This window comes from Eretmochelys imbricata, chromosome 3 (assembly GCF_965152235.1).
Source record: "Eretmochelys imbricata isolate rEreImb1 chromosome 3, rEreImb1.hap1, whole genome shotgun sequence".
NCBI lineage: Eukaryota > Metazoa > Chordata > Testudines > Cheloniidae > Eretmochelys > Eretmochelys imbricata.
The window spans coordinates 128,771,260-128,791,179 of NC_135574.1; the positions used below are offsets into that span (position 1 = coordinate 128,771,260).

At 38.3% G+C, this 19,920-nt stretch overlaps 1 protein-coding gene across 1 annotated transcript in view; it reads right to left on the reverse strand.

The window, feature by feature from the left end:
• The window catches only part of WDR27 (WD repeat domain 27), a 161,132-nt gene that overhangs the window by 112,724 nt on the left and 28,488 nt on the right, over nucleotides 1–19,920 (reverse strand). Inside the window, exons 6-14 of the mRNA XM_077812169.1 lie at nucleotides 19,742–19,812; nucleotides 18,627–18,741; nucleotides 17,801–17,933; nucleotides 12,191–12,294; nucleotides 11,686–11,753; nucleotides 10,520–10,653; nucleotides 8,946–9,028; nucleotides 3,585–3,663; nucleotides 321–395 (exon numbers count right to left, since the gene is read on the reverse strand). Coding sequence (XP_077668295.1) covers nucleotides 321–395; nucleotides 3,585–3,663; nucleotides 8,946–9,028; nucleotides 10,520–10,653; nucleotides 11,686–11,753; nucleotides 12,191–12,294; nucleotides 17,801–17,933; nucleotides 18,627–18,741; nucleotides 19,742–19,812 — 862 coding nt within the window. The remainder of the gene's footprint in view (nucleotides 1–320; nucleotides 396–3,584; nucleotides 3,664–8,945; nucleotides 9,029–10,519; nucleotides 10,654–11,685; nucleotides 11,754–12,190; nucleotides 12,295–17,800; nucleotides 17,934–18,626; nucleotides 18,742–19,741; nucleotides 19,813–19,920) is intronic.

Genomic DNA, 19,920 nt, shown 5'->3' on the forward strand with positions numbered 1-19,920 from the left:
AGCACGAATATGCTTTTTTAAGTTAAATGAATCATTTTAAAAATAGAGAGAACAATAAATGTTATCTTTTGTACATAAAGCTTAGTTAAAAATTAATGAATATAACCTAAAATGTCTTTAGAGTACATTTAGCAGTTTTTCCAGCTATACATCAGAAAAATGCATCTCATAGCAAACCTAAGAAGCATTTTAGCTCAAATCATATCCCCAATTTAAAAATGTCCAATAGAGGAGGTAGGTAACTGCAAAATACCTTTTCAAGTAAAACATCTATTTAAAATCATTTCAATTTTTTTTAGTGCATCCACTGAATTACCTACCGTTTGCAACTGCTCTTCCACTCTGATATCTTGTTATTTTTCTTCAAGTTAGTCTTTGGAGAAAACATGGTCATTCTGCAAAGAAGAAAACAGGCTTTGCTATACTTCTATAAAGGCACTTCTAAAACATTGTTCAGGAATAAGTATTTTATTTAAAACAACAGTGATTCTGTTTTCCTCTTCATACATGCAGTTGTTCCATTAGTGACAGTGAGAAATATGTACACACATCAACAGAAGATTAGATCCCTGTAATCATCTTACTTTCTAGTTCACCAAATATTGCTTGTGATAACACATTTGATGGGTGCTACACTTTGAAGAACATGAAGGCCTGAGATATCTAATTCTGAACAGCAGCCTTTCTACACAAGTAGTTAGCAGGATGTCACTGTACTAAGTGGACAAAGCTCATTCTACAAATTTTGAGAGGACATGAAAAAGTTGCCAGTAGGAGATGGCAGTTTCTAGCATGTATGATTGTTCCCAGCCCCAATCAATCATCTCACACAACCATAAGCCCTCCCAGCCCAAATCAAACAATTTTACCCTTCTCTCCAAGTCTCCTTTAAGGACCCAAACTGATGGCCCATACAATTGTAGCATAACTCCTCCTTCATCTTACCATAGCTATTCATATTTATGAATATCCATACAAATATTATACACTCACACACAATATACACATATTTACACACACGCGCACTTAACTGGCTCTGGGATCTAAGAATCTTGTGTGTTTATATACAACTTACACCCAATGTGGATATAATGTTTTGGGAGCTATTGGCCTAAATTCTACTCTGAGTTATATGCAGGCAACCTAACTTAGTCACTTATTTAACCTGGATGGTCACATTGTGACATGAGTACAAAAATCTTTATGGGGTTAAAACATGTCATGTTAGTTAAATTACTTTCACCCTCTGCCCATTCAGAAAAACTAGGGGAAATGGTAGTTGTCATGAGTACGTGCCAGTGAGTACAGATTCCAGTTGATGGTTAAAAGTGGCTGAGAAGGGCACACTTGTGCCCTGAAATATAAACAAGAGAACCTTGAAGGTTAAAGGACTTGGCATCTGATGAAAATGGGGGAGAGAAAGAAGCCCTGATGACATCTCTAACCTACCTCCTTTTTGTACTCAAAGCAAGGGTTGCCCTAAGCATTAATTGATGCTACCACATGAAGTAACTGGCGTTAGGCCTGGTGGCTACCTCCCCTCCTGCTATCTCCTCCACTGTGAAGCAGCAGCAGAAGAGGAGTGATTACTGGAAGGTTTAGCATTGGCTACTTCTGAAGACAGCAGCTGCAGAAGAGCTTGAACTGAGCTGTCACAGTGCTACTGTGTGCAGCCTTAATGGGCTTCCTGCACTGTCAGGCATCACAGGGAAAGTTGCTTCTGCAGTGCTACTGTAACCCACACACAGGGTGGATTTGATTTAAATCAAATTGATTTAAATCACTAGTCAGGAAGACTCGATTTAATCATGGTTTTCTACATAAAAGTGCATTCTTGTTGGTTGTTATAACCTTAATACATATTCTTCACAACTCAGAGATAGATGTAGGTTTCATTTTTAGAAGGTACACACTATACATATTTAAACAGTGATTTATTTTGAAAACTTTTCAGATTGTTTGGTTATTTCAATTACCTTTGGTAAATGAAGCAGATATTTAGGAAGTCACTGGCAGGTGAACTATCTCCAATTCAAAAGGTTAATCATTAATATTTGGAGGATTTTCTTGGCGTGATGTATTAGGAGTAGATCACCACCAGACAGACATTTAAATTGTTTTATTTAACTAAAACAAAGTTAAGTATTCTTGATGTTTTTCTTCAACATCAAACATATAATATTTTAACAAAACAAGCATATGTCCCTCGCATCTCACATTTATCTCCAGACTTCTCCTTGTCCAGATCTATTCCACCCTCAACAATCTTCTACTCATTGAACTTTTAGAAACTTTGCACTTTTAGAGAGAGGTAAGGGATTGACTCTGTGTACTCAAATTTGCAGAGGGGCAATAGAGTTGAGGTCTGTTATTTCTCACCTCTATATATTATTTATTGATTTTAAAACATTTTTGGCTGTTAACAAGCATGTTACCTCTGGAGACACAAATCCACAGTTTGAGATCTGCAAAACTAAGCATCTCTGATGGTATCTTCTAACCTGAGCACTGAGTCCCATTGAGTAGATAGAAAGATTAACCTAAATAATCTATACAGAAGCCTGTGTAACCCCATAAAATTGGGTCCCTAATCCATGAACTATTGGAACTCATTTACAAAAGTTTTCTTAAACATTACATGAATATATTGTCTCATACTATAGAATTAGAATTTATAATCCCTATTCCATGATGAGATACCTTTGAGCTATAACACATCTTAATTAAAACCATCTTTAGATAGGTTTTTCCCTCAAAAAGCATTTTATCAAAAAAAATCCAATTTAAATTTAAAAAATCCAATTGTTTTTTTCTTTTTTTTAAAAAAAGAAATCATTGATTTGTATCCACCCTGCCCACACACCTCCTGGGTGTGGTGTCCCCTCTAGTGGCACCGAGACCCCTTAGAGATTAATGAGTCTGCTACAGCCTTAGCTAAGAGCCAAGTGGCTTTTAGCTCATACAGTAGAGGCTCATGCACTAAGCTTCAGCGGGCCCAGGTTTAATCCTGCCTGCCGACGACTGGGGTCTGTTGGTGTTATCCTACTATTACCTAGTGCTCCTCCCCCATCCCCTTTAAGCTGCCTCTCAGCTGTGCAGAGGAGTGGAAAAGATATTGTTTCCCTTTGCAGAAGCAAGGAGAGAGAGAGAGATGGTAAGAGAGCAAGAACCATATACAAGAAAGAAAGGAAAGAGGGAATTATTGCACACTCTTTATTAAATAGACTTAATAGAGAAAAACAGAAACCAAAAGTACACGTTGAAGGAGAGAGAACGTCATAGAGTGGAAGAGAAGGAAAGAAGCAAGAGAAGTACAGTGAACGAAACATTGCTCTCAGTTGATGTGTCTATCCCTACTGATTAAATGAGATATTAAGTACCAATAGATTGCTCATAAACTGTGGGTATTTTAATTTCTAACATATCGTTAGCAGCCTATTTATCCATATTTTGTACCATTATATTATTTTCGATGCATCATTTATTCCACAGTTGCCACAAGGTATTTCTACACAATAAAAAAGGAAACAAGGTACAGTAATATTACATCCCTATAAAATATCTTCAATAGAATTTCTACTCACTGTGGTGCTGTTGCGTAGCCTGATGACTTAATTTTACTGTGGAAAACCAGTGACTGGTCTTTCATTGCGCCCTTTATACCTGCATTAAAATTGTTTGAACTTTTAGTAGAGGATTTTCTTAACGTTACATTTCCGTAATTCAAATTAGAGGAAAATTATTTCTTTAAGATAAGGAGACAGCAAGTGTTCCATTATGTATAAATTCTTATGCATTCTAAATATTTAAAAGTGGATAATAATTATGGAAGGTATGGCAAATTAATTGTCTAGAATACCAGTAACTGGACAGTTGAGAGAATACAATTTATATTTCTGTCTGACATATTGCCATTTATGTGACAAATCAATAAAACAACAAATGCTAAACATCAGATTAAAAATTTAATTATTAAATATTAGATCTTCACCTTTTACAGCATTCACTTGAAAGTGATCATAGGTATCTCTGATACCAGCTTCCATAAAAGCCTTGAATTACAGGAAGATTTATAGTTTTGCAGCCAGTCACTAGAATGCAACAACCATTTTTGTGTGGAACAGTTTCATCAGAGCAAATCTCAGGTCCACTTTATTATTATCTACAAATGTCATGCAATTGTTTGGAAACTGATCAGCATACAAATTATTTAAAGAACCTTTGAAATCATCCTTAAATAATTTAAACAGATACATCCAACAGCTGAAAGTTAGTATATGAATCAGGATTAAAAAAACTGGTACTGTATTATGAGTCTTCTGTTAAATTTACCCAATAAACCCCAATGCTCCAAAGCACAAGCCAACCACTAATTTCCTAGCATTGGAAAGAAACTTCTATGGCAGCGGTCCCTGGGGGGGTAGGGGCACGGAGGAATTTTTGAGGAGATGCAGCAGGGCCCAGACCAGCCCCCATGGGAAGAAGGGAGGAAGCGCCACCCAGCCACGCTCTGCCCCTAGCTCCACTCTGGCTCCGGCCCCTCCCACTCCCCTAGCTGAGGCCCTGGCTTCAGCTCCTGGCCCCAACTGCAGCCCAGCCCCAGTCCCACTCCCTCCGTGGCTCCTGCTCCCGGTCCAGCTCCTGGCCACAGCTCCCGCTCCTGGCTGCAGCTCCTGGCCACAGCCCTGCTCCCAGTGGGGCGGGGGACACAGAAGGGGAGCATGACATAAAAAATTTGGGGACCACTGTTCTATGGGCAAGTCATTACACAACCATCCACTGTACAGTTATTTCAAAATGTCTGTTCAGAGTGTGTCAGTTCAGGGCAACTGCTCCTGTATTTTCCCACTCATGGTCCAGCAAGGACACCCACTCTAGGCTCCCATAATATCTCTTGGGTAGAGACCCATGTCTCTTTCCCTGCTGACCAGGATTTTTCTAGGCTGCACATTTCCCTGCCTAAACTATGAGCTCCCCAGCAAGCCAAGTGGCCTAACCAGGCTAGCATCTGTGCTTTACTTACTCTTCAAAGGCTCTGAACAATATAATTGCCAAAGTTATAAGCTACCACACAGCCCTATCTAAGAAAGCATATATATTCTTAAGTGAAAGCATTACAGAGAAAACATTAACATAAAACAACAGAACCTATAGGCATGCTAATAGGCTTACCAGAGATCACTCCCAACCCCAGCAAGGGCTCTGGTAGGATTCAGTCCTTCAAACCCACCAAGGAGTTTTTCTGCAGTTACAAGTTCATAACAGCTTTTGCTCAGAACAAGGACATCTATATATAGGTTACCCTTTCCTTTGTACAGTTTGGGTCTTTGATCTGCAGAGACTGTGAATAAGTAATCAGCCAGAAAGGAGTTCTCTTCTCTGGGTGTAGCTTCAAAAAGCTTGGGTCCATTCGCATACCCCTCTGTGATAGGGTGCTCGGGGGCCAAGCATCCTAGTGGTTAGTGCACCCAGCTTCCAGCCCCTTGCCCCTCTGGCAGAACAGCAAAAGTGCTTGTTCTTAATCCTAAACCAGGAATCTTCAGCTCTCCACCCAGATCTGGGACTCAGCCTTTAGGTTGGTGTGGTAGGGGGGATCCGGACTTGCCCGCTCCACCAGGTCAAAGCCCAGGGCCCTGTGGGAAGCAACAACAGCAGGGTACTTCCTGCAGTGAGCCTAAGTCTGCTGCCCTGGGCTACTTCCTACCTATATGGCCCTTCAGTCTGGGGTGTGGCCCCTATAGTCCTAACAGTCAAACATTTAACAAAAAGAGTCCAAAAGAGCCGAGGACTACTGGACTTGCTGGTTCTCAAGGGAGGGGTAGACAAGGCCCTGCCTGTGGGCCTTACACACTCTGTGGTCCTCTCTCAAGTTCAACTTTCTCTCTGGTTGCCTGGAGAAGGAAACCTCTCCTGCGGCCTGTCCATCACCCTTTGCCTGACTTCTGAGTTCCTTTTAACCTGCTCTTCCAGTTGCAGCATCTTCAGGGGCCCATAGGGGAAGGGCTACCTGGGCCCTGTAATTTACCCTTTAACCCCTTCAGGCCCAGTGTGAGGTTTGTATACCCCACCACATCGTCCCACCAGGTATTTTCTAGGATACCCACTTAATTTCATTTGCCCCAACAGTTTTTTCTTCTCTGAAACATTGTTTAAAATAGTCCTTTGAAGCTCATAATACTTCCCAGGGTTTACATTTGCTACGTCTGCCCCTAGATCTTTTGCTAAAAGTGTAAGGACAAACCATACAAATTATGCCTTGATCTCTAGTCCCTCTTGAAGGATATAATGGACAGCCTGATATACTTTGCTTGAATGATGTTCTATAAAAGTCATAAGTTACCAATGGTTATGAACACAGACATAGCGGGATTCACTATCCTGACAGTGTTAGACAGCACAGACATGGCACTCTTTGCAGAGAACTATGGAGCTAACTGAAAGTAAGATATCAGTCTACTTTAGAGAATGCACATCATCCTGCTCCCACTAAAGTCAAAGGGAAATTACATACATAACACCCCCCTGAGCAGATGTCTTATGTCTTCATTATTAATGCTACTGACTATTAGAAAAACTCTATTGACTACAAGTCTGAGCAATATATAATTATACAAAAAGAACAGGAGTACTTGTGGCACCTTAGAGGCTAACAAATTTATTAGAGCATTAGCTTTCTTGGGCTACAGCCCACTTCATCGGATGCATAGAATAGAACATATAGTAAGAAGATATATATATATATACATACTGATAAGTTGGAAGTTGCCATACAAACTGTGAGAGGCTAATTAGTTAAGATGAGCTATTATCAGCAGGAGAAAAAAACTTTTGCAGTGATAATCAAGATGGCCCATTTAGACAGTTGACAAGAAAGTGTGAAGATACTTAACTTAGGGAAATAGATTCAATATGTGTAATGACCCAGCCACTCCCAGTCTCTATTCAAACCCAAGTTAATGGTATCTAGTTTGCATATTAATTCAAGCTCAGCAGTTTCTCGTTGGAGTGTGTTTTTGAAGCTTTTCTGTTGCAAAATTATCACCCTTAAATCTTTTACTGAGTGGCCAGAGAGGCTGAAGTGTTCTCCTGCCGGTTTTTGAATGTTATGATTCCTGATGTCAGATTTGTGTCCATTTATTCTTTTGTGTAGAGACTGTCCAGTTTGGCCAATGTACATGGCAGAGGGGCATTGCTGGCACATGATGGCATATATCACATTGGCAGATGTGCAGGTGAACGAGCCCCTGATGGAGTGGCTAATGTGATTAGGTCCTATGATGGTGTCACTTGCATAAATATGTGGACAGAGTTGGCTTCAGGCTTTGTTGCAAGGATAGGCTCCTGAGTTAGTGTTTTTGTTGTGTGGTGTGTGGTTGCTGGAGAGTATTTGCTTCAGGCTGGGGGGCTGTCTGTAAGCAAGGACTGGTCTGCCTCCCAAGATCTGTGAGAGTGAGGGATCATTTTTCAGGATACGTTGTAAATCTGTGATGATGCGCTGGAGAGGTTTTAGTTGGGGGCTGAAGGTGACAGCTAGTGGTGTTCTGTTATTTTCTTTGTTAGGCCTGTCCTGTAGTAGGTGACTTCTGGGTACTCTTCTGGTTCTGTCAATCTGTTTTTTCACTTCAGCAGGTGGGTATTGTAGTTTTAAGAATGCTTGATAGAGATCTTGTAGGTATTTGTCTCTGTCTGAGGGATTGGAGCAAATGCGGTTGTATCTTAGAGCTTGGCTGTAGACAATGGATCGTGTGGGGTGTCCTGGATAGAAGCTGGAGGCATGTAAATAAGTAAGTATATCGGTCAGTAGGTTTCTGGTATAGGGTGGTGTTTATGTGACCATCGCTTATTAGCATAGTAGTGTCCAGGAAATGGACCGCTTGTGTGGATTGGTCCAGGCTGAGGTTGATGGTGGGATGGAAATTGTTGAAATCATGGTGGAATTCCTCAAGGGCTTCTTTTCCATGGGTCCAGATATGAAGATGTCATCAGTGTAGCGCGAGTAGGGGTGTTAGGGGACAAGAGCTGAGGAAGCGTTGTTCTAAGTCAGCCATAAAAATGTTGGCATACTGTGGGGCCATGCGGGTACGCATAGCAGTGCCGCTGACTTGAAGGTATATATTGTCCCCAAATGTGAAATAGTTGTGAGTGAGGACAAAGTCACAAAGGTCAGCCACCAGGTTTGCCGTGACATTATTGGGGATACTGTTCCTGATAGCACATGTTGTCAAAAGACAACTCATTCAAGAGGAGGACCGGAAAACTGATTATAAATACATACACATTTAAAGAAGACAAAACTGAAAATTATCAGAAAAATTCCTTGGAAAAAGAACAAACTAACTAACTTGAATCACATGTGCAAACTGAAAAGGTGTGGTGCACTGAAAACTGTGTTAAATTGTAGACCGTCACTTCAAATTTCAAGGTGGGGTCCTCATCCTACTTGTAGACGAGAGCACTCTGTAGGAAAGTGTGCAAAGCTGGACCCAAAACCGGTCAATTTTACAAACAGACAGCTAGAATAGGTGAGGTGAGTTGTTCCCCTCTGTTTTAGGAACCAGCCTGCTTTGTGTCTCTCTGTTCTTGGGATCTTGCAGGTTATCATTCTAAGAAATAAAACAGTGTTATGTTGCTATTTGCCAGCAACAGTATTTCATGTTTTTTATCTAACTCCTCTGTGTGCATGCCATGACACATAATCAAAGGTTCCACATTCCCCAAAGAAAGTTCTCAAACGTTTAATTTTTTTAAAAACACAACTTATATAGGTACATTTTTTAGGAAGGAAAGTAGCACTAAATAAAGCATAGAATTGAAAATATAATGCAACTTACAAGTTGACAAAGAAAATAATATATTGACTAGATATAGCACTAGTTAGCTATACGAGGTAATATTATGAAGAATCTGTATGTTGATTGTTCACCTTAAGATTGGTTTACACTTACCAAGTTTTTTTTTATTGGTAGGTTTGCAGCTTTCTTTCTTGAAAGACTCAGTACACAATGGAGAATTTGGCAACAGAGAGCAACTAAAGATAAAAATCGAGAAAATTGCATTAGATACGATCTTCATATTAGAATAAGATATTATACGTTATATTTTTGACAAGAAGGGGTGAATATCAACAGAGGGAAAATTATTTTTTGTAGTGACCCAGCCACTCCCAATCTTTATTCAGGCCTAATTTGATGGTGTCAAATTTGCAAATTAATTCCAGTTCTGCAGTTTCTCGTTGAAGTTTATTTTTCAAGTTTTTTTGTTGAAGAATGACAACTTTTAAGTCTGTTATTGAGTGTCCAGGGAGATTGAAGTGCTACTGGTTTTTGAATGTTACAAATTCTTGACGTCTGATTTGTGTCCATTTATTCTTTTGCGTAGAGATTGTCCAGTTTGGCCAGTGTACAAGGCAGAGGGGCATTGCTGCCACATGATGGCATATATCACATTGGTAGATGTGCAGGTGAACAAGCCCTTGATGGTGTGGCTGATGTGGTTGGGTCCTACGATGGTGTCCCTTGAATAGATATGCGTGTTATGCTATACAAAGCACATGGGATCTTTTATGAGAGAGAAGGTAAATATGCCATATTTATTGAAAATACAACATTTAGCATATGCTTTTCAGTCACACACACATACACATCATGCACACAGTCCTGCCAGTTGATGTTTTTATAGTTACCAGTCTGGAGTCTGGATCAATCTAGTGGCCAGCCAGATTGGTTGCAGAGGGGAGCCGGGCTTTGTCGTTCACGATCTGATGCTCCTGGAGCAGTGGCAAGACAAACCCAAAATCCCATGGCAAAGCACCCTATTCTTACAGTTCCTTTTCTCTGTTGAAGTCTATGGATTTTGCTGTGTGCTCTGTTGATATTCACCCCTTCTTGTCAGCTGTTGGGAATGGGCTACATCCATCCTAACTGAATTGGCCTCGTTAGCGCTGACAGCCCCAGCCCCTTGGTAAGGCAACTCCCATCTTTTCATGTGCTGTATATTTATACCTGCTTACTGTAATTTCCACTCCATGCATCTGATGAAGTGGGTTATATCCCATGAAAGCTTAGGCCCAAATAAATTTGTTAGTCTCTAAGGTGCCACAAGGACTCCTCATTGTTTTTACTGATACAGACTAACATGGCTACCCCTCTGAATCCAGAGCAAAAGTGATCTGAGGAGTAGGGGGAAGGAATTGAGACCAACCCTTCAAAATACAAGCTAGTTAGCTCACTAGGTACGTAGGTAAGTACGAAAGGTAATTAGTTTGTAGTTTTGAACAGAAAGACACACTAACGCTCTGTCTCAGGACGAAGCAGTAGAGAAGGAACTGAGGGTGGTTTGACTGCACAGCCCTATATAGTCTCAGTGCGGGGCAGGAGGATGTGTAGGGTGCACTCATGGGCCAAATGGGCACTATTACCAAAAATCTCAGATCAAAAGTGCATGGAATATAAACACGCCTGAAGTGGAGCACCTATGGGGACACTACTAGAATCATCAAATATTTGAAACCATCCCATACCTTGCAATAACTGAAAGCCTCTTCTCCTTTCCACATAAGAGAAAATCACTCTGCTGAGATCTCATCAAAGCAGCAAGGTTAATCTCCAGCAAAGCAATCGTATTTTCAAACATTGAGGTAAGCAAGCAGAAAACCTGCAGTGACAAGACCATGATGTAACATTCCCCTTCTCACTTCAAATTAAGCTATAACTCTAGATAAACATTATTGATGATAGCAGAAAGTGAGGGATTATTCAATGCCATTCATGAAAACTGCTAATAAACCAGCAACTGATTTTATTTGGGTGGATCTAATCCATCTAACAAACGGTTAAGCAGTACTCAAGAGAGCAGCATTGTCTTCCTAAACATATGTTCAAACTAGTTAAGGAACTTAATTGCTTCCCAAACAGGCCTGCATACCCAGGGTGAAGTGTGAACTCTAACCCCCTCTACAATCCTGATACCACAAAAGTAGCATGAAAAGGAAGTGTATCTAGGAGGAAATTCCACGGGTCTTCAAGGAAGTGAATTTATATTAAGATCCTGAGCTGCAGGGATGAGTGAGCAGAAGTCATTTTTAAAACAAAAACGCTCCTGTTTTTAAGTAGGAATAAGGCCCTTGGCTCAGCCCACAGTCCTGTGGGCAACAAGCACTGAAGCAAATAGGCCACATCAGCAGCAAAACTCACATGCCCTAAGCAACCGGCCATGAACTTTCTTGACGATGCGGTGCACAAGCTGCCACACTATCAAATAACTTTCAGAGCTCTTTCAAAAGGATTGGGAGGGAAAGAGAGAGGAAGTCTTCTCATGTCTTCTTCCACCAGAGCACCTGCACCTGCCTCATCTGTTGTTCATGACATAACTATCTGAAGTTCAAATCAAAAACTAGAAAAATCTATTTAGGTTTTTGTTACTAATAATAGTATATATGTGGTGGGGATTTTAAAGTTACTCATTGACTATACAGTAGAATCATCAGCCACTTTCAGGAAAAGTACTATACAACTCACAGCAAGTAAAACAAAAATGTATTTAGCATGCTTTCAGTATTTTGATAAGAAAACTTTAGAAAATAAAGCAGAGAAGTTTAAAAATAATTGAACAGTATTGGCACTGTTCACCTGAAAGTTACTGAATACTTAATAACTTGTTTAACAAACACAGTAATTGTGTACTTACCTTCCCATTAACTGCCTTCCTCATTAATGCGCATGATCCAGCAAACTGAATACTGAGGCCACTGTAATCTTTACCAGAAAAATTGTAAAATGGTATTGTCCCTTTTTTAACAGGAAATATAATTAAATCAGAGAAACTTTTGGGTGCAAATCAGTTCTATACTAATTTTACACCAGTGTAACTCCATCGTCTTCAGTAAAGATATTCCCAATTTACATCAGTAAAAGTGCAACGTGAACAAAGCCCTTATGTCTAATAATCACAAATAAATGATAAAATTAGATGCAGATTCATTACATAACAGTGTGCTAGTGCAACTGATCAGCACAACTAGGAAAAGGGACAGCATGCGAATTATAATCATGTATTGATCAGGAGCCCTGGCTTTCAGCCCTATGCAACCATTTTTGCATACCAATCCCTACAGCATTCACATCAGATCAGAGGAAAAAAATAAATACTTATGAATTCTATCAAACTGTAATTAAATATTTTATGATCATACCTTTATAATGTAAAACAGCTTCTAATTCAAAGTTTGCCAAGTTAATTATGAACAAACCAGCAGAGCTTCCTATCCACAAACATCTGGCATTTACAGCAGGACAACTAATTGTAAAAGGAAGAAAAAAAGAGTTATCTGTAGGTTTTCCTTTTTATCACTTAAGATACACACAAATTGCTTTGTTCAAGCATTCTATTCCCCAGTCCACCCCACCCCACCACCACACAAACAAAGAAAAATTGCATCCCAGAAAAATGAAACTGGGCATTACAATGTTAAATGGAGATATTTTTGAAAATACAAGTAAATTAGAAAAGCTGACAGGCTTTGAGAAGTAAGAACAGAAATATCTATGATTTTCTGTAACTGCTCAAAATGTTTAGGTTCTGAAAGAGAAGCCAAACTAATCATTTTACAGTACAAGCAAACAGAAAAGATGGATGGGAAAAAGCAGATGATGTTTTTAATATGGACTTTTTATTTCTATGTATTTGTTTCTTTTATGGTAGTGAATCAACATTTACTATAATTCCTGAAATATAGCAAAAAGAAAAGGAGTACTTGTGGCACCTTAGAGACTAACAAATTGTTAATTTTTTTGTATTTCTAAGATTTTCCCCTAATATATTTTCATTTTTAAGTCTTCCTCCTACTCCGATTACTATGACTGGGCTGTTTCTCATCTGGTGGAGTGACATCCTAAGAGTAGAACTGGTCAGAAATTTTCCATTGGAAAATGCTGATTTGATTAAATTGAAATGTTCCACAGGAACATGCCAGTTCCGTCAACATTTTCAGTGGAAGCCAGATAGGCTGGCCAGCTGGCATACCTGATCTCCCTCCCGCCTGCCCACTTGAGTAGGCAGGCTGGCAGAAAATTAGGATCCCCAGCTAGCCTACTCCCCAGTTGCCCACCTAGTGGGCATGCTGCCCGGCTCCCCAGCTGCCCACCTGGCAGGCAGGCTGCCCCAGAATTCTAGCTGGCTGGCTTCTGGGTGGGCTCCCTGTTTTTCTATATTATACAAACTATTAAACAAAATACCAGTTAGACCAATTACAAGTGACCAGTTAGAATACCGGCTGAACAAACCAAGTACCAATTACAAACAATTAGAATATCAATTACTAATTCTAATACCAAGCAGCCATTACAATACTAATTACCCATTAGAAATTTTATATAAAAATATATAATATAATCATAAAAATATTTATATTATGACATGGCAAAATACTCAAACATTTTGACTTTTATATTCTATTATAAACATATATAACTAAACTCTAATTGACAGTCAAAACCAAATGATTTTGATAGTATTGAAACAAAATGTAGATAATTGAAATGACATTTTCTTTTGAGATTTATTTGAAACCGAATTAGGGGATTTCGTTCTGCAGGAAGTTTCAAAATGTCTTTTTTTTTTTTTTCTGTTCAGATTCTTTAGAGAGAGAGAGAGAGAGAGAGAGAGACATTTTGGAATTCCTCACACCACGGGAATTTCAGTTTCCAAACAGGTTTACCTAACAGAGATTTGTGAATGCTACTGTCAGACTAATAAGAGGTTAATAAAACAGCAGGCAACCATCAGTTTCTCTTTCACAAAGTTCTCCAGTACACAACCTATATGATCTCCACTGATCCTGTGACCAACAGTCCTGGCATTACTCCCTAATTCAGATATCTAGTATCCTCTCATGATTTTGTTCTTACCAAGCAACTAAGGTGCTCTGCCAAATTTCCTGAATTCTTTTGTTTAATATTTAGGATATTTTCTATGTACACATATATAACATTCATTTACAAATAATTCTTAAGTATTAATATAGCTGCATACACTTTAGTGAACCACAGTAAATGCAAGACCAATTAAGGAGTACAGAAAGTTGTCATATTTGCATTGTGACAGCCAATAAAATAGGGGCGAGAACTATACCCTGTGAGAAAAATATTTTCATGCTGAGCGCGCCAAACTGGGTTTAAAATGGAATTTAAAATAAAGAATACAATTTCACCACTTGACAGTGCTAAACCAAAATAACACAGTAAGCTTTTTAATTATTGCATTTTGCAATAATTGAGAGGAACAATGTAAAATCTCTCTATAAAAAGAATATATGGAAACACTATGCATATTCATATAACACCTTAATTTTACCCACCTATAATGTGAACCCAGCAAAGATAATTTAACCTAAGACATCTTTGGACATAATCAGGGTATGAAAAGAGAACTGGCATGAATAAGGAACAAAGCCAAAACAAACCTAGAAAGTCCACATTTGTGTTAAGGAAATTTTATAAAATGAAATCCACTACTCAAACACACAAGGCAAGGGACCAGCCTGATCTGTTGCAATTTCAGCCACTACTCTTATGGAAAGAGCTATAATTGAACTATGAGACAATCCCGAAGAGTGAGAAATGTGCTTAGGAAAAATATAAAAACTTGTTTTTGACAAAGACTAACAATGTTTTGATGTCAAAATAAACAAACACCTGGATCAACATTTTTTAAATTTTTTATTCCAAATAAAAATCAATAGACGTTTTAGGCACTGCTTATGAAATAAGGGCTCAAGAGTTGAAGTGAGGACATGGAAAAGCACAAGACTAAAGTTTGTTATGCAAATTGTCACCACAGATGTACAATTTCTCTTTTTTAAAAACAGTCAAACCCTGTCTTAAGTATTAGAGCAGGAAAATATAATTTTATATGTGGTTTTTGAATCTTCGGTCATGTCCTAGCTAAAAAATATGCTTTTATTGCTCAGTCCTTAGCATGTGTGGACTTCTACCTTAACAAATTATTTTAAATTAGCAGCTATGTTATTCAGTTATGAAAAGTGAACACTGTACATATGGGACTTGATTCTGATCTCCTTTACTTCAGTGGACAGACTCTTGATTTACAAAGATTTTGAGAGGAGAATTAGGCCCTCAATCTTTATAACAAGTTTTTTAATACCATGATGTTCAACATGATAGATTGCTTTAATCAACAATTTTCATATTACAGAGGGGTTACAGTGTTAGTTTATTACAGAGTTTATTACAGAGTTACAGAGCTACAGAGTTACAGATTTACAGAGTTTATTACAGAGTTAGACATTTTACATGTTCAAAACAATATCCCTACCCAGAATAATGTCACCTTAATATCAATCAATAAAAGACAAGGCAGGGGTCTCCCAGGCCTGGTCTACAAACAGTCTTTGTAGCAGCCTAGCTATTTCATTAAGAGTGTAATTTTTTTTTAACCTGAAACAGTTATATCGGTACAACCCGTCTAATTGACACAGTTATAACAGTAGAAAGGTGTCTTATATTGCTTTATTACCCTTCCCACATAGGAATATGTGATACCAGTACATAGGCTTTTACATGGGTATAACTGTGACCTTGTCTACACCTGTGGCAGTGTGTGTACATGCCACAGTGAAATGCAGGCTGCATCCTCACTCACTGTAGTGTGTAGCTATCTGTGGCAGTGAAAGGCTCCAACAGGGAGGAGGCAATAAGGAAAGGCTCCGGCAGCAAGGAGGTGCCAGAGCCTTTCCCCACCGCCATGAAAGACTCTAGCAGTGGGAAAAGGCGCCAGTGTGGGGAAGGCACGTAATAGTACAGTGCTAGACCTGCGAGGCACTGCTTGGGCATGTAGAGAGTCATGTAGAGTACATACCCTTGGGTTCAGATGTGTAGGGCACTCTACTCACCTAAGCCATGCCTCACCATCTACACTGCTGTTTATACCTGTTCTAACTGGTCATGCAGTGTCTGTATTCTGCATGTGCTGCAAGTGTAGACGTACTCACTGCGTCCACACTAGGGAAGTTATACCATTTCAACTATACCAGTATACTGGAAAGCAATTCAACAACTAAACAAACCTCCACTGTGCAATATTAGCTCTTATAGGGAAATCTGGTAGAGCGCCCTATATTTAGATTGCATAACATTATGTTAAAAAAAAATCTTGAGGGTATTTTTTTTTGTTTTTTGTTTTTTAAGCTGTAATACCTCCATTGTTCACAACAGATCTTTGAAGTTTGGCAGGGGCAAAGCCCTGTGAATAGAGATATGCTTTTCCCATGACATTTTTAAATCAGCAGGACTGAACAACTTGCACCCAAGAATATTAAAAGAATTAGCCAAAAGAGCACTCTGAATCATTAATGTCAATTTTAACATATCATTGGACACTGGATAAGTTCTAGAATACTGGAAAAAAACTAATGTTATAGTAATATTTAAAATGGGATGACCCAGGGAATCATAAGTAAATTAGTCTGACATCAATCCAAGGCGAAATGGAAAGTTCACTATGGGACACTAAGAGTTGAATTAAAGGATGGTAGCATAATTAATGCCAATCAACATGGTTTTATGGAAAATAGGACTTTCACGCCTGATATAGTTTTTGGATACTATCACAAGTTTGGTTGATAAAGCTTACAATGTTGTTCTAATATATTTAAACTTCTATAGGTATATGACTTCTTTTATAAAAAAAGCTCAAGATTTGTTAGAACTTAATACCCTCAGGGCAAGTCTACACGACAAAATTAAGTCAACCTAAATTACGTCAACGTACAGCCACAGCAGTAATTAAATCACTTTCAATCAATTTCAGTGGGATGTCAGTGGAAAAGTTCTTTAAAAAAAGAAAGGTAATGAAATAAAAAGCTACACTTACAACATTAAGGATATGACTGTAACTGACAGAACAAATTAAGTTAGGCTGCCTCTTCATCTTTAATTTGACATTTCCTACATACTGCTGCATAGGTGAAACATAAGATTACAACAGACCTGACCCCTGAACATTTTTGACATAAACAAGGAGAACCTGAGTAGCAAGCTTGACTATTACTTATTGTCTTGCTTTTTCCAGTTTGCCTCAGGCCCTTTAAGTGTGGTTGAACTCTAAATACTGTGTCCAGCAGGCACCCTCTTACTCCACAGATGTGCTCCCTGTCTATATTCAGAGTCTTTGCTGCTAACTTTAGAGATAAAATTTAGCAAATGCTTATTTTCACTGCTGGTAACCTGGCAGAGCAAATAAAACTATCAGAGAGGCAGCTGGATTCTATTCCTTTTTGTACATCAACAAAATAGTTTATAGAGTCCAACTGCAAGGCCAATGAGTTACACCCTTACAACCCCACTGAAAGCACAGAGATTACACAAGTGTTGCCATGGGCACTGTCAGCAATGCATGAGAAGGAAAGAACCAAGCGTGACTTTTAGATTCCAAGATGAGTTTGCAGTGCTGGTAGTTGTAAAAAGTTCGTTTCTTTTTAATCTGCAAACAGAGTACTGTTGATTTGGAAACAGAGAGATAATAAACATGGAATCTCACAATACCTCTTAAAAAAAAGAATTACTTTTCAGAGTAGAAGCTAATTTTTTATTTTGTAAATTATTTTGTATATGCCACTTAAGTAAGAATAAATTACTAGGGCTTGCATCTCACTGAATGAACGAACTAATGTTATTATTGTATCACAAAATTAGAATAGCCTGCAGTGAAAGTAATTTGAAAGCCAAAATCAAATTGCTAGGCATGGTTTTCAGTCTTATAATCAATGATAATTTATTGCACTTACAAGTTTTCTTCTTTGCCTAAACTTATTGGTTGGTCACAGTGTTCAATTCTGAGGACTGGCAATGTTGTTTCCACTGTTTCTTCTGGTCTCATGTCATTGGTGCTGTACAGCTTAGAAAACTTCTGTATTTGATCTAAAGAAGATAGACATTGACTATTATCAGACTAGTGAAATGGATCAAAAGTGACTGAAATGGAATGGACTGAAATGGAATAAAGAAATAAAGGGGTAACTCAGTAGTAGTGCAATGTACTAGCATGAAGAGGGATCACATTTAGAGGCCTTTGCTTCAGCAGATGGATTACCAGAGCCAGCACACTAGAAACACCTCATCCCTCTCTGAAACAATGCCACTCTATTTTGCTATTTTAGGGTGACTGGTCTCAGAAACCTAGTCCTGTCATTATCAGATGGAAACAGTCACTATGACGCAGAGACACTGATGTGGGAGGAAAAGTAAATAGCAAAAATAAAGATTCTTAGAACTTTTAGAGGAATTAACAAATGTTTATTCCAGTTATACAAGTGATGAATAACTCAACAGGACCCAATTCTGCTGTCCTTTGAAGCCTCTGGCAAACCTCTCACTGACTTCAATGAGAACAGTATCTAATCCACAAAATACAGCGTTTGATATACACATACAAAGGGCAAGCTTTGTTCTCCTAGATACACGTGCTTAACTCCTATTGAATTCAGTGAGAATTGTACATGAAAATCTGAGGGCAGAATTCAACTAATGGTGGTTATGAAGAGAATACATTCAGTAGCATACAATATGTATTAAAGCATAACATAGAAAAGTGTTCTAGAAACATCACAATACCTAATTGTTGTCTAGATTTTCCAGTTTTGCTGTAGAATTTATCTCGCTCTTTCTTTAAGTTTATATGTACCACACAACGGTACTGGTGTCCACTGAGCAAACTGAAGATCCAAAGCTGAAGGAGGACGACAGAATCAGTCACAGCATCAGGTTTTTGACACTGAAGATAACACTCATGCACAGTGTGGAATGTTTGGTCTCAAGTTTATCAGCCTAATTAACATAAATACCATTTAACTCTCTCACTGGAGCATCTCATTGCTTAAACAGCACATTTTAGGAAATTTTAATTTCACAAGTGCAGAATTTATAACACAAAGAGTCAATCACATGTATTCATGTTTTAACAATAGCAAGGAAGATTTTCAAAGTTCAGGAGGCAGTTAGAAGCCTAATCGCCATTGACTTTCAATGGGAGTTAGGTATCTAACTCCTGTTTGTACCTTTGAAAATCTCCCCCATCATCTTTTTGAAATGATTATAAAATGTTACAGAAACCTTTGGAAACTTTGCATGTGATATCTCATTGGCTCATATATGCCTTTTATTGCTTACATTTTCTAGACACGACAAAAGTTTAGCCTTTCATTTTCTCCACACTCCTCTGAACTGGTGCAGTGGGTGAATAAAGCGTTTTATGGCTACAGCAAATGTTTAAAAAAAAAAAAATCTTAAAGATTGACTAAACTACAGATTACCACAGATCTCAGTTTGCAAGGATTCCCAGCAAGACTCGCCCATATACTTCTAGCTTAGACTGTAAGTCATACTGATTGGCCAATAAATAAAAAAATTAATTGATTTTCACACCTCATTTTAAAACAAACTTGCAACTTCTCAATCTGCATACACAGTATATTCTTTTACCGATATGTGATTTTAGACAGCTTTACCAATGTATTTAGAAAAGTTTTTCCATTTAGTTTTAAAGCTCAGTTCTATGCCATAAGTAATCAAAACAATTAAGGTTCAGAGCAGTGAATTATTCTAATTAAAGTTGTCTTTGTAACAATTCCAAATACAGAGATTGAGACACTTCCTGATACACAGGATGTTCCTAAATGTTTTGATATTTTGACAAAAATTAATATTTACAGCATTTGCTTGATTCTCACCTGCCCATCAGCACATCCTGTAATAATCTGTTTATTTTCTTCATCAATGAACAGACTTAGCAAAGGAAATGCTGTAAAAATATATATATATATATATATGCAGTTATTTTTATAGTACACATAAATCAGGTTTTATATTTTAAAATATGCTCTCAATTCAGTCAATGGGAAATAAGTAC